Source organism: Trachemys scripta, chromosome 16, assembly GCF_013100865.1.
Source record: "Trachemys scripta elegans isolate TJP31775 chromosome 16, CAS_Tse_1.0, whole genome shotgun sequence".
NCBI lineage: Eukaryota > Metazoa > Chordata > Testudines > Emydidae > Trachemys > Trachemys scripta.
Genome location: NC_048313.1, coordinates 4,020,404 through 4,045,673, shown reverse-complemented (window position 1 = coordinate 4,045,673; position 25,270 = coordinate 4,020,404). Strand labels below are relative to the sequence as shown.

Genomic DNA, 25,270 nt, shown 5'->3' with positions numbered 1-25,270 from the left:
AGGGCTGGGGCACAGGGTTGGGGTGCAGAGGGGTGAGAGCTCCGGCTGGGAGTGCAAGCTCTGGGGTGGGGCCGGGGGTGAGGGCCTCAGGGCTGGGGCAGAGGGTTGGGATGTGTGTGGGGGGGTGAGGGCTCCGGCTGGGGGGGCGGGCTCTGGGGTGGGGCTGGGGGTCTCTAAGGATAGAACCAGAAGCAATGGGTTTAAACTGCAGCAAGGGAGGTCTAGGTTGGACATTAGGAAAAAGTTCTAACTGTCAGGGTGGTTAAACACTGGAATAAATTGCTGAGGGAGGTTGTGGAATCTCCATCTCTGGAGAGATTTAAGAGTAGGTTAGATAAATGTCTATCAGGGATGGTCTAGACAATATTTGGTCCTGCCATGTGGGCAGGGGACTGGACTCGATGACCTCTCGAGGTCCCTTCCAGTCCTAGAATCTATGAATCTATGATGGAGCAGAGGGTTGGGGTGCAGGGGGGTGAGGGCTCTGGCTGGGGGTGCGGGCTCTGGGGTGGGGCCTGGGATGACGGGCTCAGGGCTGGGGCAGAGGTTTGGGATGTGTGTGGGGGTGGTGAGGGCTCCGGCTGGGGGTGTGGGCTCTGGGGTGGGGCCAGGGGTGAGGGATTCAGGGATGGGGCAGAGGGTTGGGGTGCAGGGGGTGAGGGCTCCAGCTGGGGGTGCAGGCTCTGGGGTGGGGCCGGAGGTGAGGGACTCAGGGATGGGGCAGAGGGTTGGGGTGCCAGGGGGTGAGGGCTCTGGGCTGGGGCCGGGGATGAGGGGTTTGGGGTGCAGCAAGGTGCTCTGGGGCTACGGCGTGGAGAGAGGACTGGGACTGGGGCTGCAGGATAGGTGCCCCTCTCCCGGCTGCGGCAGATCTGGACCGGGGCTAGGTTTGGGCCGGGGAAGGGGCGGCCGCAGCAGGTCCGGGGCTGAGTTGGGGCCGGGGGAGGAATGCCCCGGCCACAGCAGGTCTCCGGGGACGGGATCCGGCCGGGCAGATTCCCCGAGCACCTGCATGCATCTGAAGAAGTGGGTTTTTTACCCACGAAAGCTTATGCCCAAATAAATCTGTTAGTCTTTAAGGCGTCACTGGACTCCTTGTTGTTTTTGTGGCTACAGACTAAAACAGCTACCCCCTGATACTAGATTTGACCCTCCAACTTTCTTTCAAGTGGAAGAGCTGCCCAGAGCTCCTGTCCCTGTTTATTTTTCTTTCCTGCCTGCAGTGGCCCTGATATACCTCAGAAGTCAAAATTTTTTCTCAACTTTAAAATATGGTGTTTGGTTTTAAATATTCTCCTGCGAGACCTGCAATTCAAGCTCTGGAGTGTTGTGTCTAAGAGCCTTCTGGAAAGTAACTAGCCTTAAAACAAAAGTGAAAGCAGGGTTGCCAACTCTCATGATTTTTGTTTTCCTTAAATCCCCAGCTCCTGGAGTCAAGTGGAGATGTGATGATTTCAGCCTTCGTTCTTAAAGGAAAATGAAGTTTCTAGCCCTTGTGGCTGTGGAGAAAGCTTCCAGATGTGACGCCAGCACACCCTAAAGGGTCGAACAGCAGAAGGCAAATAAAAAGAACCCCAAATCTATTATTTTTACATAATTGCATGATTTTTAAAGCCAAGCTCATGATTTTTGGTGTGCCTGATTTTTGACCATTTGGGATTGGCAATACTGTGAAAGTGACTTGAAAGTGTCAGTTTCACTCCTGTTTAAGGTCAGTTACTAGTCTATCATTTGTAGTGAGGGAACAGCCCTAGCGCCCAGGCAGGTGTGGTATAAACCTCACTGGGCCTGGCCTAGTAGGATGTTTCAAAAGTTAAATGTAGTCCAAGCTTGGTGAACTGCAAAAAAGCGATCGAAAGTCATCCACATTTCTCTGCAATTGTTTCAATTGTTGGATTCAAGGGTTAGTAGCAAAGTAAGAATAGACATTCCAATGTTAAACCTAACCCGTGTCCCTTAAGTGGCTTGACACAAGGTGTGAGAACATGTTACGATTCGAACTGAGTGGGTTTAATAGTTAATCCTCTTTTTTTAGATATAAGAATTAGCTACAGTGCTCCTATCAGCTCATTTCTAAGCTATTATCTGAAAAAAAAAACCTAGAGATTTCAGGTGCCTAAGTAGCCCCTGGAATCATGGTTAAAGTTGCGCCTCCCCCCCACAAAAAAAAATCTGAAATGGCGCCTCTGAACGAGGAGCTGCGGGGATGGGGCCTGCCGGCAGGGGTGGCACACACAGCCGCCTGGCCGCCCCTGAGCCTAGGAGCTGCTGCCGGACATGTTACCACTTCCAGGAGCCACCCAACGTAAGTGCTGCCCGGCCAGAGCCTGCACCCTTCGCCCCCTCCTGCACCCAAACCCCCTGCACCAACCCTGAGCCCCCTCCCGCACCCAAACTCCCGCCTGGAGCCTGCACCACTCCCCCCCACACCTCTCGCCCCCTCCTGCACCCAAATCCCCTGCCCCATCCCTGAGCCCCTCCCCACACCCAAACTCCCGCCTGGAGCCTGCATCCCACACCCCAACCCCCCTGCACCAACCCTGAGCCCCCTCCCGCACCCAAACTCCTGCCTGGAGCCCGCACCGCTCCTCCCCTCCCACACCCCTCGCCCCCTCCCGCACCCAAACCCCCTGCCCCATCTCTGATCCCCTCCCCACACCCAAACTCCCTCCTGGAGCCTGCATCCCACACCCCAAACCACCTGCACCAACCCTGAACCCCCTCCCGCACCCAAACTCCATGCCCCAGGCTCAGCTAGGAGAGCCCCCCACATTCTGAACCTCTCGACCCCATCCTCCAGCCCAGAAGCCAAATCCCCTGCCCCAGCCCGGTGAAAAGTGAGTGAGGGTGGGGGAGAGTGAACGACGGAGGGAGGGGTGCTGGAGTGAGCGGGGGTGAGGCCTCGGGGAAGGGCTGGGGCAAGAGGCTGGACAAGGGTGTTTGGGTTTGTGTGATTAGACAGTCGGCAACCCTATCCAGCCCCAATCCTGGCATGCAACACAACACATACACCCTCCAGCCCCTGATTCCAGCCCATGACACAACACGCACATGCTTCAGCCCCGATCCCAGCCCACTACACAACACAGACCCCCTGCAGCCCCTTATCCCAGCCCACAACACAATGCACACCCACTCCAGCCCCTTATCCTGACCCACAACACAATGCACACCCACTCCAGCCCTTATCCCAGCCCACAACACAACACAGACTCTCTCCAGCCCCTGATTCCTGCCCACAACACAACACAAACCCTCCAGCTCCTGATCCCAGCCCATGACACAACACTCACGTGCTTCGGCCCCAATCCCAGCCCACTACACAACACAGACCCCCTGCCGTCCCTTATCCCAGCCCACAACACAATGCACACCCTCTCCAGTCCCTTATCCCAGCCCACAACATATTCCATCCCCGATCCCGGTCCACAACACAATGCACACCCTCTCCAGTCCCTTATCCCAGCCCACAACATACTCCATCCCCAATCCCGGTCCACAACACAATGCACACACCCACTCCAGCCCCTTATCCTGACCCACAACACAATGCACACCCACTCCAGCCCCTTATCCCAGCCTGCGACACAACACATACACCCTCCCAGCCCACGACACAACACACATCCCCTCCAGCCCCCGATCCCAGCCCACAACACAACACACACCCCCTCCAGCCCCTGATCCTGGCCCACAGCTAAGGTGGCCAACCCTCCAGGATTGCTCTGGAGTCTCCAGCAATTAGAGATGAATCTTTAATTACAGATGATGTCCTGTGATGAAACCTCCAGGAACTCCTCCCACCAAAATTGACGCCCCTACTCCTCTGGGGTGGATCCACGCCTAATAATTCACCAGAGGGTGGCATGTGAGTCTCCGCTAATAGCCAGTAACCTATTGGACATCAGAGTCATCGCCAGATAGACGCAAGGATAATATTTAAGGCATTATGTAGCTATACTGGGAATTATGTTCTTAATGTCTTGGGGCTGGTCCACACTAACCCCCCAGTTCGAACTAAGATACGCAACTTCAGCTACGTGAATAACGTAGCTGAAGTCGAAGTATCTTAGTTCGAACTACAAGGTACTTACCGCGGGTCCACACGCGGCAGGCAGGTTCCCCCGTCGACTGCGCGTGCTCCTCTCGCGAAGCAGGAGTACCAGCGTCGACGGCGAGCACTTCTGGGATCGATTTATCGCATCTAGACAAGACGCAATAAATCGATCCCAGAAGATCAATTGCTTACCGCCGAACCTGCGGGTAAGTATAGATGTACCCTAGGAGTGAAGAGAGGGTGCTAGGGGATGATGTACCTTGGAGAAGTTCCTTTCAGGTAGGAGGTAACAGGTTCCGGTCTCCCTGTCTGGCCACGTGTCTTGTGCGTCGTACGCAGACTGGACCCATGGCTGACGCTTTACGCGGTGAGAGTACTGAACCCAAGGGGCACGGTGGACTCTCCGTCACCGGGCGGTGTTTAAATCAAGCTGGGATGTTTTTCTAAATGCTCTGCTCTCGGAATTATTGCGGGGCATTTAGGGTGACCAGATGTCCCAATTTTATAGGGACAGTCCCAATATTTGGGGGTTTGTCTTATATAGGCTCCTATTACCCCCCACCCCCTGTCCCGATTTTTCACATTTGCTGTCTGGTCACCCTAGAGCAGTGGTTCCCAAACTTTAACACCCTGTGAACCCCTTCCACTAAAACGTCAAGTCTCGCAAACCCCCTCCTAAAAAGGAATATTTCCAGGGATTTTCGCCTTAACCTGAGTATAAATGATAAAAGCCGTGATCTTGGACATATAACGTTTGTTTTGATGACATGCTTATTACACACTATTTGTTATGAATTATCATTTAGCGTGACAGTATTTTTATGACATGACGAAAACGGCAACACTCTTCCAAGCTCTCACTTTCGTAGCTTGGGTCACTTTGAATAAGCCTGTTTTTAGGCAAGGCTCCTAGTTTCATCAAGGAGGATCAGATGTGAAACAGCTGGAAGGGACTTAAGAAGCCAACTCAGAGAGTTCCTCCTACACAAGTATTCAGGTCTTGAGCGGTCCAGGCAAACGACGCATGTTACAACAAAGCTTAAACTCGCTCTTCATCATCATCATTTTAAAAACAATCCTAGCTGCCTATTTCATTTTAAAAACAGCAAAAAATATCCACCTCCCTTTCCACTTCTTATAAGGAGTCTTGAAGTTTCAATCTCCTCAGTGTGATAGATATGCTTGCTTTGATCTGCTTAGCTCTTGGAAGTCCAGGGGCTCCGGGCTGCTGGCCCCGGGCTGCCCGGGGTCCTTAGGGACAGCTCTGTCCATCATTAGAGATTTTTTTCCCCAAGAACCCCCTGTAACATTTTGTGAACCCCCAGGGGTTCACGAACCCCAGTTTGGGAACCACTGCCCTAGGGGCATTTCTCTGGCCCGTCCAATACAGGAGATCAGCCTGGATGACCATGGTAGCCTTGGAATCTAGACCTCACAATGGGGGCCGGTTTGCGTACTAAGGCTAATCAAGAGATTGCAAAATCGACAAGAGAGGAAATCTACAGGAAGGAACGATTAGCAAGGGGAAGGGGCGGGGGGAGCTCTGTTTCCAAAGAAGGACAAAGGATGGGTCTGTATATCTAGGGGTGGCAGGGGACCCCCTGGATCCTTCACCGAAGAGGCCAGCGGACCGCACGGTTCTCTCATAAGCACTGGTGAGCCATCCATTATTAGCCAGGAGAGTATCTTGTCAATTACATCTAGGGACCTGCCTGGTAGAGTTGCCAACTTTCCAATGTCTGAAAACTGCTCCACCTCCAAGGCCCTTCCCCTTGCTCCGCCCCCTCCCCCGGAGGACCCGCCCCGCTCACTTCTCTCCCCTCCAATCAAATCAAAAACACCGAAGCCCCAAAGCAGGAATTATTGCAGAAAATGGCATGTTTCCTACCCTCTCTTCCAATCTTAACCATTATCCTTTCTGAGGAAAGGAGGGAGGTGAAGATTTGCTGCACTACTAGGGCGACCGGACAGCAAGTGTGAAAAATCAGGACGGGGAGGGAGGTGTAACAGGTGCCTCTATAAGACAAAGCCCCGAATATCAGGGCTGTCCCTATAAAATCGGGACAGCTGGTCACCCTATGCAATATTTGTCAGGGTACTCTGGGAAGTGTGAAGGAGTTGCTCACAACTACTGCAATAAGTACCAGTGCTACATCCCTAACCCTGCAGCGAACCAGAGATGCTACGGAAAAGAAGAGGGAAGAGACTTCTGCCATAGCAACCCTTCAACAGAGAACTGTTGGGATACTGAGAGTTACTCACCAGGGACTGGCCCGGTACTTTGTACTGGGCACAAATCAGACATCAAGAGTTGTAACATTCAAAAGCCAGTAGGAGAGCACTTCCATCTCCCTGGACACTCAATAACAGACCTAAAAGTGGCCATCCTTCAACAAAAAAACTTCAAAACCAGACTCCAATAAGAAACTGCCGAACTGGAATTAATTTGCAAACGGGACACCATCAAATTAGGCCTGAATAAAGATTGGGAGTGGCTGGGTCACTACAAAAAGTAATTTTCCCTCTGCTGATACTCACACCTTCTTGTCAACTGTTGGAAAGGGGCGACGTCCGCCTTGACTGAATTGGCCTCGTTAGCACTGACCCCCCCACCACCACTTGGTAAGGCAACTCCCATCTTTTCATGTGCTGTAATGCACCTCTACCTCGATATAACGCCGTCCTCGGGAGCCAAAAAATCTTACCGCGTTTTAGGTGAAACCGCGTTATATCGAACTTGCTTTGATCTGCCGGAGTGCGCAGCCCCCCCCCCCCCCCCCCGGAGCGCTGCTTTACCACGTTATATCCAAATTCGTGTTATATTGGGTCGCGTTATATGGGGGTAGAGGTGTATAAAAGCTTACTGTATTTTCCACTCCGTGCATCTGATAAAGTGGCTTTTAGCCCACGAAAGCTTATGCCCAAATACATTTGTTCGTCCCTAAGGTGCCACAAGGACCCCTTGTTTTTGCTGATACAGACTAACACGGCTCCCCCTCTGAAATGTACACAAGGTACAGCACTGTGCAGCATGAACTATCCAGGCAGAAAATGCATTTTAGGGACGGAAGCCTGCTCTGATTCCCCCTCTCCCCTCTGTACAACGAAAGCAACACAGGGACTTTGGCGGGCCGCGTTTTCATTTTGGCTGAAAAGCCCAGTCTTGCCCCCTCCTCTGTCCAAAGAGACAGCACCCGGGCCTCACCTTCGCCAAAACTGCACTTGGAGCAGGTGAAACGTTCCTCTCGACAGAGATCTCGGTGCTGGACAGAGAAAAAGTCCACGGATCAACGAGGCAAGTCCCGTAAATAACCCCAACCAGGCAGCGGGCCTTTAGGACCCTCTCGAAGATGCATCAGGGAGGGAGGAGGGAAGAATGCGGGGAGCAGGAGAGATACTGACTCTACTGAGCTAAATCTCCAGTGCCCCCCCCCCACACACACACAAAAAAAGGTTCCTAAACAAGTTAGAGCTTTAAATAAGATTCAATACGGAGACCCACACACATATACACACCAGAGGCGAAGATACAGCACGTAGTAGTTCCAGGCCGTTGGGATCTGGAGGTGTGCGTGTGATCTCCCTGTTTCTCCTAGGGGGTGAGTGAGAGGGGAGCTGGCTCTAGGTTCTGCAGCAGTGGGGGGGGAGGTTGTTTGCACAGGCAGCGTGCATGCCTGGAAGGTGGGGGTGAGGCTCAGAGCCCAGGTGACCCCATTGGGTGAGTGGGGCGCGCGGGGTTTTCCAGCCGCAGGGGATGGCTGGGGACACAGCGGCTCCTGGCTGTGCGCGCCGCGGCAGGGGGAGGGATCGAAAGCGACGTGAAACACTCCCCCCTCCACCCGGGGGAGCAGGGATCCTTCTGCCAGGGCTGAGTGGGAACGCCCTTCCCCACGGGCTGGCCCCGGCGCCGGGCAGCGGGCACAGCAGGTGCGCAGGGAGGGCACCCCTGACCCAGCTACTCACCCATGCAAGGTGGGAGCTGGCAGTGGCGGGAGGGGCGCTGCCAGTGGGGCAGGAGCCCGGGCTGTTCCTGGGTGCGTTCTCGCTGCCCATCCCCGGCGCTGTGCCGCCGCTGATGTGGCTGTTGCTGGAAGAGGCGGAGAGGGAGGCTCCGGCAGCATGAGGGGGGAGCGGGCGCACGCTGGGGGGAGGATTGTGGTGGCATGGCCACTTGCTACCCCCATTGCCAACTCTGTGCCACGCTCCTCTCGCAGCGCCTCCCTGCCTGTCATCCGCTTGCTTGGCCCCAATTGTTCCGGCGCCCCGGCAGGCAGTAACCGGACTTTGGGTGTCCGGTCAGTGTTTCTGGACGACCGGCTCCTTTGGGAACAGAGGAGCTGTAAATACTGCGAGTGACCAGCGGACTGGGGGCTGGACTCTCCAGGGGGACGCGCGGGGGGCTCAGGGGTGAGCACGGGGACCTGCAGAGGGACGGCAGAGTCTGCGCAGGCAGAGCGGGGAGCGCTTGAGTTGCCGCTGGCCGGCGGAGTCGGGGACCTGAGCCCCGGCAGGCCCTGCCAATGCTCCCTCATGCTAAGGATGGGTGGTAGTAAGGTGCCGCACAGCCCTGGGTACCCTGGGGAAGCCTCGCAGGGGGCTCCTTAGGTGACACCTCAACAGAAATAAAGCACCCGTGCTAAAACTCCCTGTCCCCCCCGAATGCTCGGTCTTTGCAGCACGTCTGGGGGAGGAACGGAGCCGGCTCCGGGGCACGGGGGGAGATGAATTCTAGGCCTGCAGCGAATGCCAGTCCCAGGCCTTAGAGACATCCAGAAGCAAACCACGGGCCACAGCTCCGCCCAGGTGCTGATGGAGAGACGCTGGCCTCCGTGGAGGGCTGAGCCAAATCTGACACGAAGCCACCGGGAGTGATGGGGGGAGCAGGTGTCCCATCAGGCCCCCAACAAGACGCTGCTTTGGGGGCTGGCTCGAGGCACCTCACCAGTGCTCTCTGGTCACTGAGCTTCTCAAACGCCCTGGGAGCACCTCCCTCCCCTCACTGTACAGACAGGAAACCCAGGACATGCGGAGAACGTGACTCGAACACCAGCCAATGGGGACTCAGAGGCAGAAGAGAACCCAGCTCCCCCTGTTCTAACCACTAGACCCCACTCTGCGCCCAGAGCTGGGGAGAGAACCCAGGAGTCCTGAGACTCAGCTCCCCCTACTCTAACCACTAGACCGCACTCCCTGGCCAGAGCCGAGGAGAGAACCCAGGAGTCCAGACTCCCAGTCCCCCCCTGCTCTAACCACTAGACCCCACTCCCTGGCCAGAGCTGGGGAGAGAAGCCACTATGCAACGCTCCCTTTCTTAAACATCCTGCGGCAGCAGACGAACCTGCTCAAACATCTGATGGCGTTGCCCCTTTCTGGGGCTCAGCCATCCAGCGCCCGTCATCTCCGCCCTGCACCCCGGGGGACCCCCTGCCTTATACCTCCTGCTGGCAGAGGGCAGATCCCCAACCTGGGGGCTGGGCACACAGACTGCCCCCCCCAGCCATCCATCGGATGCCTGCTGCTAATATGGGGGAGCAGCCGGGCAACCCCCGCTGGCACAGCCAGGCCGCCCCACTCCGCCCGCAGCTCCCGGCCCCCGCAATTCCCTCTGTCGCTGCTACTGCCGAGGCGGCACATGGAGAGGCAGTCCAGCGGCAACCTCCTTCCCCCCCACACACACACACACACACACACACCAGGGCTACAAGGTGGAAGAGAAACCTTGTCTTTGAACAAACCTTTCCCAGAGGAGCAAAGCCCCACAGAGCTCGGCACACAAGCCCTCCTGCTGCTCGGGGCCCACAGAGAGGGGCTGAGGCCTATGGGGGAGACACCGCAATCATGCCACTCAGTTCAGATCCGGTGCCCCTAAGCATCAGGCTCAAGGATTCACATCTCTCTCGGACCGATACAGCTGCCAGCGTTGATGGATGGAGGGCCACAGCACCCCCAGGAGGCAGGGAAGCATGGCTATCCCGCAGGTAAACCGAGGCCCAGAAGCAACTCAGAGGCAGGAAATGAATGTCTTCCCCTTGCTGGCTGAATGGGGACTCCTAGACTAGCAGGAGCTGGAGGCGTTAGGCCACAGTGACCGGGAAGGGACCTGCCTCCTTGCTCTTCGCAGGCAACACACGAGCACACGCGCTGCTGTTCTCCTCTGCCGCGTAATTCCGGCGAGTCTGCCCAGGTAAACCCCTGTCTGGCTACAGCCTCGCGGGAGCATCTCAGCGTCACACTTGGACCTTCGCAGGCACGCAGCTGGGACCCTCCTGCTCCACAAACCCAGCTCTGCCCCTGCCCCTCCTCGCTGCTCGGCCTAAAGGAGACGCGCTGCATGCAGTAGAGGGTTTATGACCCACGGCTGGGCAGCTCCGATTGCATCCAGTAGGGGGCAGGGCTGAAACACACTCAAGGATGCAGCTGGCACCGCTGCCGCCGCCTTCGACTGGCTGGAATCAGAACGTCTCTGCTGTGTGTCATAGACCCCAATACCACTGCTGGGGATTCTCCTTGTGCTCAAGGAGTGATGGGGGCGCTCTCAGAGCAGCAAGGGCTGGTCTCAGGGACTTGATGGGCTTCTCACTTCTGTCAACTACTAAGCCTGGACTACAGGCATATTTAAGCCCCGCTCAAGCCATATCCCTTAGCAAGCGCAGGGTCCCTCCGGACCACGCCTTCTCCAAGCCTTTGTCCAGCCTGATTTTAAACCGCACTCACACCCCGGCCATTACGAAGCCCATTCCTGGCCCAGCGGATCTCAGATTCGAGCAGCTCGTCCTGAGATTCGGCCTTCAGCCCGGCTCATCCCGTCAATGCTCCTGCCTTGGACAGAGCGCAGTAAGGCCATTTAGACACACCCCTTCAACAGACGGCAAAACCCCTTCGCCGTCTTCTAAACGTCAGTTATAATTTGTATACAGAGACATCTGTTTTTACATAGGCTGAGGCCTTCCGCTGCTGCTAAAAATCGATAGGCAAAATTCCCCCGTGTTCATTGCAAACGTCTCATCTGCACGGACACCCCCCAGCCCCAGGTGCAAACTCTGCAGGGGATCCCCCATGCACAAGATGGCAACGCAACGCGCGTGCCGATTTCAAGGGACTGAATTCACAGGCTGGTCAATCAGTAGGGCACTGCAGTCAGCATGCCAGTGCAGATCTCAAATGCAGTGGCGTGATTCCACGGAGTGCAGTGCCCTGCTGATTGCACAGGCAGTGAAATCAGCCCCCCCGCGAGCGAGATCTGCGCTGAGTTGCAGCGGTGTGCTGATAAAAAGCGGATTGATTCCGCTGACTGCAGTGCACTGTTGATTGCACGGCCACTGAAATCAGCCCACTGCAAGGGAGATCCGCACTGAATTGCAATGACTGTGGTGCAGGGGGCTGATTTCGCCCGCTATCCAGTCAGTCCTGCCTGGCAATAGAGCGCTGCACTGAGTCGCTAAGCTACACTGATTGCAGTGGACTGATTCCACTGATTGCATAGTCAGTGAAATCAGCCCACTGCAATCAAGATCCACACCGACCAGCAGTGTAAATACAGAATCGTCACCCTACACGTCAGAGAACACTCCGCGGAGATCTGCAGTGCCCGATTCACTGCACTGATTCCAGCTGAGCCCGGCCCAGGGACATAGTGCAAGATTCAGTCCTGGGGCAATTCTCATGGACATCAGTGGAAGCTCCGCCATTTAACCCAGGCCACAAGGTCCTGATTAGGTGCTAAACACCTGGCCCGCCCCTCGATTTCAACCCAAGTTGGGAGCACCCAGCAATTCTGAGAGCCAGGCTTTGGAGCATGGTGAATGACACGGATGTCTGTGAAGAAATCCACCCGACATGGCCGGCGCCTGCAGCATGTCCACTGAATTGCATTGAGATGCCAGTGATTGCAACGCACCTACCGAAGCGCACCGATTTCAGAAATCACGCATTGATTGCAGCGCCTCCACTGATTTCAGAAATCATGTACCCAGTTGGCCATGACTGCAGCGCCCCCCGCTGATGTCAGCCATCATGCCCCGGCTTGCCAGCCACCGCACCGCACCCACCGATCAGCACCCATTCGCTGAAGCCTGCCCCGCACCAATCTGGAGGCGCGGCACAGATTCCAGCGAACCCCAAACCCGCCAGCGCCGACCTGGGGAAGGGGAGCGGGGCCCACGAGATGCAAGGGAAAGGAGTCCCAGGTCACTTACTTCTCCGGCTTCTTCTTGCAGGCGGCGTCCCCGCTGAGATCCAGCAGCTTCCGCTTGCAGTTGAATTTATCCCTGAGGCCGTCGCCGCCGAACTTGGGCTCTTTGTTGGGCACCTTGAACCGCCCGGGTGCGCTGAGGAACCCTTCCCTCTCCTTCAGGTTGTTGACGGTGTCCAGGTCGTTCCGCACGGTGCCCTTCCCCGCCTTGCGGCCCTCCCTCATCTGCCGCAGCACCGCCAGCGCGGCGCACACCACCAGGGCCAGGGTCACCAGCCCCAGGGCGAAGGAGACGGCCAGGGCCGTCGGGAAGGGGTCGTCGGCCGCCAGCCGCCGGCTGCTGGCCGGGGCGGGGCTCTGCACCTTGAACTCGCAGCTGGAGCCCATGTAGCCGGCCGAGCACTCGCAGACGTGGCCGGAGAAGTGGGTGTAGCAGGTGCCGCTGTTGAGGCAGGGGCTGGAGCCGCAGGCGTCCACCCGCACGCTGCAGTCCTTGCCGCCGTAGCCCAGGGTGCAGGAGCAGGTGTAGCTGTTGGCCCCGTCCAGGCAGGTGCCGCCGTTGACGCAGGGGTTGCAGGCGCAGTCGTCGATGTTGCGCTCGCAGCGGGTGCCGGCGAAGCCCGGCCGGCACCTGCAGAGCACCCGGCGGCCCAGGTCCAGGCAGAGGCCACCTAGGAGGAAGCGACGGAGCGAGTCAGGGGGGTGCCAGGCCCCAGGCACCGGATTTGGTGGGCACGGGCATGGGGCCAGGACTCCGCCACGGATGCCCCAGGGTCAGACTCTTGTAGCGCCAATCCGGATCAGGGCCCCGTTGCACTTGGAACATGGAGTGCAGCCCGTCGGGGCACTGCCCACCCAGACAATTCCCCGACCTGGCAGGGCCCCGGGCACTGTGGGCACCTTGGACTCTCCTGCTCTCTGCCTTCGGCCTGGAGCTATTGGGGTCAACTCTGGGGGTCCGTAGGGCCCGTGCGCCCCAGACTAGATGAGCTAACGGTCCTATCTGGGCTGGGCCTGGTACGCAGATATTAGACCAAGATCTCAGGCGATCTGCTTTCCCCGATCTGAGCCGGGGGAACAGGAAGAGCTGTAAATGGCTCATCCGAGGTCCCCCAGGTGCCAGGCCTGGGACTAGAACCCAGGAGTCCTGAGTTCCGGTCCATTGCCTGAGCAGCGAGAGGGGCTGAAATGTATGAAAATGTATGAGCTTCCCCCCCCTCCTCTGCACCCCCCACAGCCTGCCCCATCTGCCCTCTCTGGAGGGGCGCGCTGGCTCGTCGGAGCCCGGTTGCCCACGAGGGAGCCCAGTTCATGCCAAGCAGAGTCCCGTGTCCTGCGCACCGAGCACATGGCCAAACGGCCACCCCATCTGAGCCAGGATCCCACTGCAGCCACCAACATCCCTCCCAGCCAAACAGCCCGCCCCTTCCCTGGCTTTGAGGGGCGGGTTTGCTCCTTCCCAAAGGAGGGGGAAGCTGCAGTTTAAGGACACAGGAAGTGGCAACTGAGGGCAGATGCTGCACAGAAAGGTCTAACCCTGCCCCCACCCACCCCACTGCCACCTCACTGGGCCGGAACATCCCAGGGACTCGTCACCTCTCCCTTGGCAGCCCAACTCCCACCCCTGGGATAGTGACCTGATTGTGCCCTACAGCACAAAAACCTTCAGTCGACCTCCACCAAACACGCCCCTGCCTCTCACTGAACGGTCCTGGCCGGATCCTCGGCTGATGTAAACCGGCACAGCTCCACCGAGCACCGGTTGGGGATCTGGCCCCATTGACTCCAATGGGAGCGACACCGTTTCGTACCACCTGGGGATCTGGCCCCAGGGTCCTCCAGCAGTGAGTCTCACTGGTTAACGAGGCACCATGGATGTAATACAAGCCCCTCTATTTTTAAAGGAGTGCTTGGAGTGCTCCCTTGGGGTGGAATACAGCCAGACAACTCCGCACCCTCCCCCTGGGACCCGCAGGCCACAGCCAGACAGTGCCAGGATCTACACGCCGCAGCCAGATCCCCCACCCTCTATTCAGGAGCCACAAGCCACAATCAGACAACCCCCTGGGATCTGCAGATCACAGCCGGACGGCACCCCCAGGAGCCACGAGAAAAATCTCCCCTGGCATTGGCTCCCCCAGCCACACAAGTGACAGGGAGCTGGAGACGCAAAGGTAATTGTTCCTGTGATCCCAGCTCACCGCAGGGCAGGACATGATTAAGGGCAGAGACTGTGTTTTGTTCCATGTCTGTACAGCGCCTGGCACAATGGGGTCCTGGGGCATCTAGGCACTACCGTAATACACCCAACAGCAATAAAAATATACAGCGCCCGGCACAATGGAGCCCTGGGCTATGACTGGGAGGGGGTGTCCCTAGGCATTACAGTAATATCCCTAATACCAATCAAAATGTACAGTGCCTAGCACAACAGGGGCCAGGGCCATGACTGGGGCTCCTCGGTGCTACTGCGAAGGTTAGATGGTCGTGTGGACTGGGACTCGAGTCTTGTCTTCTAGTTCCAGCTCTGCTTGCTGGGTGACAGGCAAACCAGTTCCTTTTGCGGTTGCTCCGTGCCTCAGTTTCCCCATCTGTAAAACGAGGATAACGATGCCAACCTTCTTTCTAAAGTGCTTTGAGATCGGCTGACGGAAAGAGCTACGGGTGATGATTATTAGGAGATCCTGATATGGTGCCTGATCCCGCTTCGGGCTGTAAACCCAGAGCATTTCACACTGGGTCCTGATTGGCACTGGTGTAACCACTTGGGTCCCAGATAGGTCCCTTCGGAGCCCCCAGAGCAACCTCTCTGGTTTTGCTACTCCTCATTCCCGGTAGCTGGATTAGCCGGATTCTAGTCCAGCTCCTGATTCGTCGTCTCCTCATCACCAGCACCACCAAAGGAAGGGTTAGCCCTGTTCCCAGCACTGGGGCAAATGCTGCTCCTGGTTACCCCTGTGCAATGCCTGGGTGTACAGTGCAAGAGGAAAAGGAGAAGAATGGCTGGATACTGCTCTGTTTACAACCCACCCTCCCCCCCACTCCAGATCCTGGGGCTGGCTGATCCCAGCAGAAGTCAGAGCAGCCCCAAGGCTGCTGTAACTTAGAGTTGCTGGCCACGCCCCTTCTCCCCCCGCAAGGGAGAAACCCCAGCCAGCTGTGCTTCTCCCCAGCCACGCCCCTTATCCCAGGAGATAGACTTCTGTCTCGGTGCTTCTCATCCATAGGGCCTCAGGTGCCAAGGCCAGACGGGCCCCTTGTGATCATCTGGCTCCCCTGTGTAGCGCAGGCCGTAGGACTTCGCGGAAGTAATTCCTGTTTGAATTAGAGCGGGTCTTTTCAAACAAAAATCCAGCCCTGATTTACAAATTGCCAGCGACGAAGAACCCGCCGCCCCTCTCGGCAAGTTGTTCCCATGGTTAACCACTCTCACAGTTAACAACCGACATTTCGTTTCCAGCCTGAATGTGTCTAGCTTCAACTTCCAGCCGTTGGATCACGTTCGACCGTCCTCTGCTGGACTGACAAGCCCAGGATCAAAATCTTATTCCCCAAGTGGCTACGGGTAGGCTGAGGTCAAGTCACCCCTTAACCGTCTCTTTGCTAAGCTAAAGAGATTGAGCTCCTTCAGCCTCTCGCTAGAAGGCTTCCCGATCCCGTGAGCATTCTCATGGCTCTTCTCTGACCCCACTGCAATTTACCACCATCCTTCTGTGCCACACCTCCACCGATGTCCTGGATGGAATACGCCAGCGAGGGCACCATTTGGCTTGTTGGATCCTTATCTTACCAGTCACACCAGAGCCAGGAAGAGCCCAGAGTGGCTCTCAGCTCCCGGGGAGGGTGTCTCTTTCACGCACAGCTCCCTTGCCTCTTGGGACTCTCCTCCATGTGTATAAGCAGCTTCCCATCGAAGCATTTGCCACGTGAGACTTCAGCGCCTTTTTGACGCGCTTCCTTGCCCTCTTTGAGCTCCCCCTTTCGGAAGGTGAGTGCTAACTTTTGGAACGATTCTTCCCTACTGGGGTTGTTCAGCTTCAACCTACTAGCCGAATTCCGGCACCAGCTGGAGGCCCCATTGTGCCGGGCGCTGCACAGATAGAGAGACAACCCCTGCCCCAAAGAGCTCACGAGCTAATACACCAATCAAGACTGGATGTTTTTTCCCCCTAGAAGATCTGCTCTAATTCAAACCAGAAACCTGATGAGGTTCAACAAGGACAAGTGCAGAGTCCTGCACTTAGGACGGAAGAATCCCATGCGCTGCTACAGGCTGGGGACCGACTGGCTAAGCGGCAGTTCTGCAGAAAAGGACCTGGGGATTACAGTGGATGAGAAGCTGGATATGAGTCAACAGTGTGTCCTTGTTGCCAAGAAGGCCAACGGCATATTGGGCTGCATTAGTAGGAGCATTGCCAGCAGATCGAGGGAAGTGATTATTCCCCTCTATTCAGCACTGGTGAGGCCACACCTGGAGTATTGCATCCAGTTTTGGGCCCCTCAATACAGAAAGGATGTGGACAAATTGGAGAGAGTCCAGCGGAGGGCAATGAAAATGATTAGGGGGCTGGGGCACATGACTTACAAGGAGAGGCTGAGGGAACTGGGATTGTTTGGTCTGCAGAAGAGAAGAGTGAGGGGGGATTTGATAGCAGCCTTCAACTACCTGAAGGGGGTTCCAAAGAGGATGGAGCTGGGCTGTTCTCAGTGGTGGCAGATGACAGAACAAGGAGTAATGGTCTCAAGTTGCAGTGGGGGAGGTCTAGGTTGGATATTAGGAAACACTATTTCACTAGGAGGGTGGTGAAGCACTGGAATGGGTTCCCTAGGGAGGTGGTGGAATCTCCATCCTTAGAAGTTTTTAAGGCCTGGCTTGACAAAGCCCTGGCTGGGGTGATTTAGTTGGGGTTGGTGCTGCTTCGAGCAGGGGATTGGACTGGAAGACCTCCTGAGGTCTCTTCCAATCCTGATCTATGATTCTAAGAACTAATTCAGAGCAGTCCTAGGGCCTGGGTTATACAGGAGGTCAGCGATAGATGATCACAAAGATGCCATCTGGCCTTGGATTCTCTGAAGTGTGGGAGGGGAAACTGAGGCACAGAGCGAGGAAAGGGACTTGCCCAAGGACACACAGCAAGGCAACGGCAGAAGTGGGACTAGAACCTAGGTCTCCAGACGCCCAGTCCAGTGCTCTATCCACTAGACCACATTATCTATTGAGCAGTTCCTCTCCAGCATGTGCTGTAGGACTGTTGCTTCTATGATGGGAGCACTTAGGAGCTCCAGTCAAGGAGGGTCCCTATTGTGCCACGGGCTGTCAATTTTTATGGCTATTAGGTGTATTACGGTAGCACTTAGGAGCCCGTCGTGGCCCAGGACCCCATTGTGTTGGGCGCTGTACATTTCTGTTGTAATTACACATACTACGGTAGCAGCTGGGAGCTTCAGTCGTGGACCAGGACTCAATGCTGCCAGGTGTAGATCATTTTTATGGCTATTAGGTGTATTACGGTAGCTCCTAGGCATCCCAGTCATTGACCAGGACCCCATTGTGTCAGGTGCTGTACATTTTTATTGTGATTAGGTGTATTTGGTAGCATCCAGGAGACTCAGTCATGGGCCATGACCTCATTGCACTAGGCACTGTGCATTTTTTTATGGCTATTAGGTGTATTACAGTAGGGCCAAGGCAGGCCCACCCCCCCAGCCGTGGACCAGGCCTCAGTTGTGCCAGGTGCTGTACAGACACACAAAATACAGTCCTCTCTCCAGAGAGCTCTTAAGGTAGATGTCAGAAAAGACACATCAGGTGTGCAGGATGGGGGGTGGATCAGGAGAAACTGGTTGTAATTTTCCATCAACCAGATTTTTCAATTTATCAATGTGAGAGATATTATGGGGGGGCTTCGGAGCTCCTCCCAAATACTTTTCAGGGGGGGAGAAGAGGAGAGAACAAACGAAACACCCCCCAAAACTGCCCTTTTTTTGTTTTTGTTTGTTTGTTTCTTTTCTGAATTTTTGGCAGAAAACATTTCCCACATTGCCAAGCAGGTGCTTGGGGCGGCCACTCCGGAGAGGGGCGGCAGGTCCAGCTATTCGGCGGCAATTCGGCGGACGGTCCCTCACTCCCGCTCAGAGCGAAGGACCTCCTGCCGAATTGCCCGCAGATCGGGATCGGGGCTTTTTTTTTTTTTTTTTTTTTTTTCCCCCGCCTGGGGCGGCAAAAACCCGGGAGCCGGCCCTGCCCCCCTTTTTCGAGAACCCTTGCTGGAAAAAGCCAGGTACCATACTGCACTCCACCTTTCCAGACTACTGTACCCCTTTTAGGTATCTGACTGGTCTTGCGCACCCCCAAATTACACCTCACTTAAAAACGACTGGCTTGCAAAATCAGACATCAAATTACCGAAGTGTCCCAGCAGATGGCTACTGGAGAATTGCTGGCTTTCTCGTTTTGTCTGCAGGAAACTGTCCTTTATACTGACCTCACTAGCGCTCTTTACGTAGCCTGTTGTAAAACTAGGCCAATCTCTAGATGAGTTGACGTACCCCGGAAGACCACCGCAGACCCCCAGGGGTACCCTGGCTGAGAACCATTGCACTCTGCCCGCCGAGGGAGAACAGCCCTTGCTCTGTGTGTGCCTGAGAGATGGCTAACTCCTCCCCCCCACACACATCCTCTGGGGTGCCAAGAAACTGCTGTCCTAAATCTCCTTAATTGCTATTTCAGAACAGCGCTAGCCCTTCTGGCTTGTCCCAGAATAGTTCTCGATGTAGACAAGGCCATGCCCTAAGAGTTTACAATCTAAATAGACAATGGAAGGATTATTACCCCCATTTTACAGATCCGGAAACTGAGGCTCAGACTAAGTGACATTCTCAGTGTCACCCGGTCAATGGCAAAGCAGGGAATTGAACCACACCTTGGCTTTGGGCAGAGTCATATTCTAGTGTCTTGGGGATCTGCATAGAAGGGATCTGTTCTGCTGGGAAACATCAGGGGATAATATAATATATGGAGATATACCTATCTCATAGAACTGGAAGGAACCCTTTGAAAGGTTATCGAGTCCAGTCCAGTCCCCTGCCTTCACTAGCAGGACCAAGTACTGATTTTGCCCCAGATCCCTAAGTGGCCCTCTCAAGGATTGAACTCACAACCCTGGGTTTAGCAAGCCAACGCTCAAACCACTGAGCTATCCCTCACCCCTTCCAGTGCACTTCCCATTCAGACCAGGGCTTCTCCAGCTACCAGCCGCCCGACAGCAAACCCCTGGGAACCTGGCTAGGTGGGGTGAGACCCACCCAACGACTTTCTGTCACCGCCCGCCCAGAAGCTTAGGGAAGAAGAGAGCAGCGAACACCGGTTCCCCCCGCATCCCTCCCAGGCCTGCATGCTGCCTTCGCCCCTGAGCCCAGAGAAGAAAGCAGCGTGGCCCTTACTGTTCAGACATGGGTTATTGGTGCACCGGTCGATCTTCTTCTCACAGTTGGAGCCGTGGTAGCCCAGGGGGCAGTGGCAGGTGTAGCCGCCTGTGGGCTTCTCGGCGCAGGTGCCCGCGTTGAAGCAGGGCCCGTCGGCGCAGGTCATGGCGCTGATCTCGCAGTTCTTCCCGTAGAACCCCTGGGGGCAGGTGCACTTGTAGTCATTCTCCAGATCCTGGGAGCAGAGGGAGAGAGAAGCAGCAGGTTCTAGATTTAAACCTGTAACCAGCAGGGGAGGCCGATCGAGCACCCAATGGATCCAGGGACAGGTGCTATGAACATTACGCCCCGGAAGAGCCCGGCTCCTCGGCAGGAGAAGAAAGTTGGCCTCCCGGGGAAGACGCGGCGCTGGGGCTCGGGGCTCGTCGATGCTACGGGGGCTGTCCTGGCAGAGCTCCGGCGTCGGAGCGATGCGGCAGAACCGCGCGGTGCAGCCACAGAGAGCGACAGGAAGGGGATAGGAAAACCACCTCCCCAGCGGCCGTCGCGAGCCTGACGGAAGCATTCTTCCAGCGTCCTGCGGCGGAGGTGGGCAGAGCGGTGGATTTCCCACGCCCCCGAGCACTGTCACCACCTCAACCTAATTCCTACGTCTTCGGGTGGTCACCGTGCTATTCCCAGCTCTGCCGCAGACTCCCGGGGCAGGTCTTTGAGGCCCACGTCCTCAGACGTCCGCAGGCTCCTAACTCCCATGGGAATTAGGCGCCTCAATACCTTTGAGGACCCAAGTCTTAAAGCTTTGTGAATACACAAAAATTGTCCTGTTCTCACTACTTCGCTTGGCAGCTCTTTGGGGCGGGGGCTGGCTTCTTGCTCTGCCTTTGTACAGCCCCTAGCACAAAGAAGGCTTGGTACATGACTGGGGTGCCTAGGGGCTACCGTAATACACCTAATAGCAATACAAAAGTACAGCACCTGACACAGTGGGGTCCTGCTCCATGCCTGGGATGCCTAGGCACTACCGTAATACACCTAATAGCAATAAATTGTACAGTGCCTGGCATAATGGGGTGGGCCTTTTGGTCTATGATTGAGGCTCTTAGGTGCTACCATAATACACCTAATAGGTAACTTAGCCTTGTTAAAGCTGTACCACCCCAAGAGTGGATGCAGTTATACCGGGATAAAGGGGCTCGTACCCAAACAGGAAGGGGAATAAGCTACACTGGTATAAGGCACATTTATCCTGCTGTAACTACTCCACACTCTGGCTTGACGCAGGAGAACTATACCAGGTTAACAAAAAACAAAACCATACCCCTAACTGGCATTGTCACACCGGGACAAAATTTGTGTGTAGAGCTAGCCTCAGTCCTCAGTGGCCAGAGTTGATGCAGGAGGCTAGACGAGATCACCAACGAGGTCCCTTACCATCGATAACCCCTCTGTGCCTCAGTTTCCCTTCTGTAAAACTGGGAGAATAATTCTAACTCTCTCTGTCCTGTCTATTTCAACAATGCTCTTCAGGACAGGGATTGAGCCTCACTCTGTCTGGGCAGCGCCTGGTGCGACGGGGCCCCGATCTCGGTCACTCTGTGTCTGGGCAGCGCCCGGCGCGACAGGGCCCTCATCTTGATTGAGGCTTCTAAGTCTTCCATAATAGTAAATGTGCAGCAGTGGCCAGAAAATGCAAAACGTTAAAGTGGCAGAAGGAATGAGATGGGAAATAGCAGAAAATATTCAAATGTGTATTCTACAAGGCTTGGGCTAACTGCGTTCCATTCAGGTCACACCATGGAATACAGCAATGACCTACAGAGGGATTTCGTAGATAGGCAGGGAGACCATTGGAGGTCTGTATCATTACTAATATTTATTAGGTGTGTTACGGTAATCCTCATTCCACCCTCCTGGCCGCAGTCTTTTTGGAGGGGTGTTTCCTAGATGCAGTGACACCTCCGGACGCAGTCCTGGCCCAGAGCCCATTGTGTCAGGTGCTGTACAATTTTATTGCTAGTAGGTGTCTTATGGTAGCACCTAGGAGCCCCAGTCACGGCTCAGGACCCCATCGTGATGTGCACTGCACAGACCCAAGAACAAGAGAGATTGAGAAGGCTGGGGGTGTGTAGTTTAGAATGGAGACCCGCTCAGAGAGAGGATGGAGATGGTCGATCGAGGGCTGCTCTTCACCCTAACTCCTAACACAAGAGCTGCAAGGCCGCATGTTTAAAGCTGACGACTAGATGGTTACACAAGGCACCACTGGCCTGCGGAACTCACTGCCTCATGATTATTGTCATCACTGAAGCCAAGATCTGGGCAGGATTCAAACTCAAGGGTTGGATATTGGTGCAGAGAATGGGCCTATCCCGACTGATCTGAAAGAGGTGCTTTGGAGGGGAGCTAAACCCGCACGCTTCAGGCCATTGTCCAGTCTCTACCTAACCCAGGTCAGGAAGCAACTTCCCCTCCAGGCAGGTTACCCCTTCATTGCCCAGTAGGGGGGTGTCTTGCACCTTTGTCTGACACAGCTGAGACTGGCTGCTGTTCAAGACAGGATACCGGGGTAGATGGGCCCCTGGTCTGATCCGGTCCAGCAGTTCCTATGGGCCTGATAATAGAGGCCCCCTCGCCAGACAGAGGCTGGAGGCTCTGAGGCTCAGAGAGGCAGCCATGATCTCAAATGACACGGGGGGTTGGGGAAACCGGGCACCGCAGGAAGCTGCGCTGATGAGTCACTAGGGGGCACTCTCCCCTCGTGGTCAATGCTGACCCTAATGCCCCAGGGCAGTGCTAGGGGGCGCTGTGATGCAGGGAACATGGGTTAGCAGGGGGCACTCTCCCCTCCGAGACAGGCCCTCAGAATTGAGGCCCTCATAGTAGGAGCTTGCTAGGAGACCTCCGGCACACACCCTCCCTCCACATCCACCCTTGGGTTTGCACCACCAGTCGTGCCACCTGCCAGTGGGCAGACGGCCCAGGGGTGCACATAGGTTCTGGGGTGCCCTAGGCCTGGTATTTACAGACTAGATTACCAAAGAGAGTCCCGGGAGGTCTCTAACTGGAGCCTGCGTCCATCACACAGCCCGCGATCAGCTGTGTGAAATGTACATGGGGATACTATGCAAGGAGATCTGTGTCTAGATTGAGGGGGGAGCTGTGTTAGTCTGTAACCACAGAACCAGCAAGGAGTCCGGTGGCACCTTAAAGACTCACAGATTGATTTGGGCATAAGCTTTCGTGGGGGAAAAAACCTCCCTTCTTCTGCATGGAGTGAAAGTTACAGGAAAGCTTATGCCCAAATAAATCTGTGAGTCTTTAAGGTGCCACCAGACTCCTTGTTGTTTTTGTATATAGCTTGGAAATCCTGGTCTCAAAACCTTGTCATTAAAGGTAGGAGACCCAGAAGCTGGTTCCACCAGACAGGAGACAGAGACCCAGGGGTGAAAGTAGAAATAGGGACTTACCGGTACGGGGCTGGCTCTTGCCCCCGGAAGGGGTGGGGCCTCGGGCAGAAGGGGCGGGAATGGGGGGGGGGGGGTCAGAGCCAGCCCCGGCCCGCCCTGTACCGGTAAGTGCCCTCCCCCTTCACCGCCGGGGTAGCAACGGCAGCTGGGGGCTCCGTCAGCAGTTTAAAGGGCCCAAGGCTTGGCCGCTGCTACCGCCCCGGGCCCTTTAAACCACTGCCAGAGCCCCCAGCAGCCGCTGCTACCCCAGGGCTCCGGCAGCAGGGCTCTGTGGGCTATTTAAAGGGCCTGGGGCTCCAGCCGCTGAAGCCCCAGGCCCTTTAAATTGTCACCTGGGGAAGCCGGGCCGCCCCGGTGGTACGCCGTACCGGGACGTACCGGCTTCCTTTGATCTCTGCAGAGATCTCTCTCCCTGGCCGAACTTTGGGTATCTTACAACGAGGGTGTATTTGCAGGGACGTCAGGAGAAGATTAACAGGAAGCGATGAACCGCGCGAGGGGAGAGGGGGCTGTTTTACGGGTAAAACAACGTCGGGGGGGAACAAGCTGCCCCCAGGCTTGATCTTACAAAAGGAGGGGCTCGGTCATCCTGTTTGAAAAACACGGGGAGAAGGACTTTGGGGACAGCAGGACTTATTAGACAAGAGGGCATCTTTTAGTCAAGGGCAGACTCTCGTATACGTGTTCGGACTTGGTTTTATAGGTAACCCTGGGATCCATGCATCGATTCCCTTGGTTTCCTCCATTTCGGCTCAGTGCCATTTGAATCTCTGTTCGATGGATGGATCTACCGACAAATCTACGTGCTGGTGCTGTGGGAGCAGGGACCCCGTAAGCGGGCGTGTTCTTTTGGGAGCAGCGGCTCTGGGACTTCTGTGAGCACAGGGGGATGCTCGGAGAGCACAGGGGTCGGCGCACATCTGCCTCTAGCTTGCACGAGGGACAGCGGATCCTGTGCAGGTGTAGGACTCGGGGGGCTGCCCCCCTTCAGGCAGACACTGACTAGGTATTTTCAGGTACCCCCGCGGATCAGCACAGGGAGAGGGGAAGGAAAGGGAATCCCTGACTCCCTCTACCTCTGTCCAGCACCTGCCATCGCTCTGCAGGTGTGAGAGCCTTCTCCTATGCCGCTGGGCCAGCTGCCACCTAGACCCCCCCTCCACCCTGCTTCAGATCTTAGGCTAGAATTGCCAGGGTCCAGGCTTGTCCCGCCCTCCCGCTTCTCCCAGGCCGGAGCTCTGACCACTAGGCCACCCTGCCTCTCTGTTAACTCCGCACCCACTGGAGACAGCTGCATTGCGGGGGGCCCAGTTATGGGAAGGGCCTGCTCCTCTGGGGGCACAGAGGGCCTATAGGGCAGCTCAGCCATTTTGTGGGGCATTTTCACAACCTCCAACCCCTCCCCATGCCACCCTCCCGGCCCCAGGTCTTTTCGGAAGGGTGTTTCCTAGATGCAGTGACGCCCCCTCACCCAGCCCCCTGCACAGGGATGGAGCCATCGATAGCTCCGCCCATCCCCATAGCATCCAGGCTGCACGGAGCCCAGGGCTGGGGGCAGGAGAACTGACCCCCACTGGGGGATCTAGCGCATTATACGGATGTGGCCGCTGCCTCCCATATTGCAGGGGCAGAGGGTTAAGGTTCACTCACCCCCCCCACCCCCCAGCATCCAGCGGCCAGGTCCTCTGCTGTGCACGGCCACCCCACCCCCGCTGCAGTGCTGGTAATGGGGTGGGGAGGAGAGAGGGAGGCTGATGTTACAGCTGCTGCCAATTCAGTGGGGGAGGGGCAAGTTGGGGGGTACATTGGGGTGGGGGAGGTGATAATGGTGGGGTACAGTGGCGCCAGTTGTGGGGTGATACTGACATTGCAACTACCTCCATTCTGGAGGGGGTAGAGGGGGAGTGCAGTGGGGTGGGGGGTTAGTGGAGGGTTGCAGTGGGGTGGTTAGTGGAGGGTCGCAGTGGGGTGGGGGTGCACTGGAGGGTTGCAGTGGGGTGGGGGGGTAGTGGAGTGAGGTGGTTAGTGGAGGGTTGCCGTGGGGTGAGGGAGGGGCGATACTGCTGTCACAGCCGCCTCATTCTTGAAGGGCTTGGAGGCACTGTGGCGTCTGGGGGGGGGGGGGGGGGC

General features: G+C 56.2%; 1 protein-coding gene across 1 annotated transcript in view; it reads right to left on the bottom strand.

Annotated features, from left to right (window-relative positions):
* LOC117889206 (delta-like protein C) overlaps positions 1-25,270 on the bottom strand; it is a gene marked incomplete in the record, with an annotated part of 272,400 nt that overhangs the window by 193,076 nt on the left and 54,054 nt on the right. Inside the window, 2 exon segments of the mRNA XM_034793099.1 lie at positions 12,253-12,919; positions 19,692-19,908. Coding sequence (XP_034648990.1) covers positions 12,253-12,919; positions 19,692-19,908 — 884 coding nt within the window.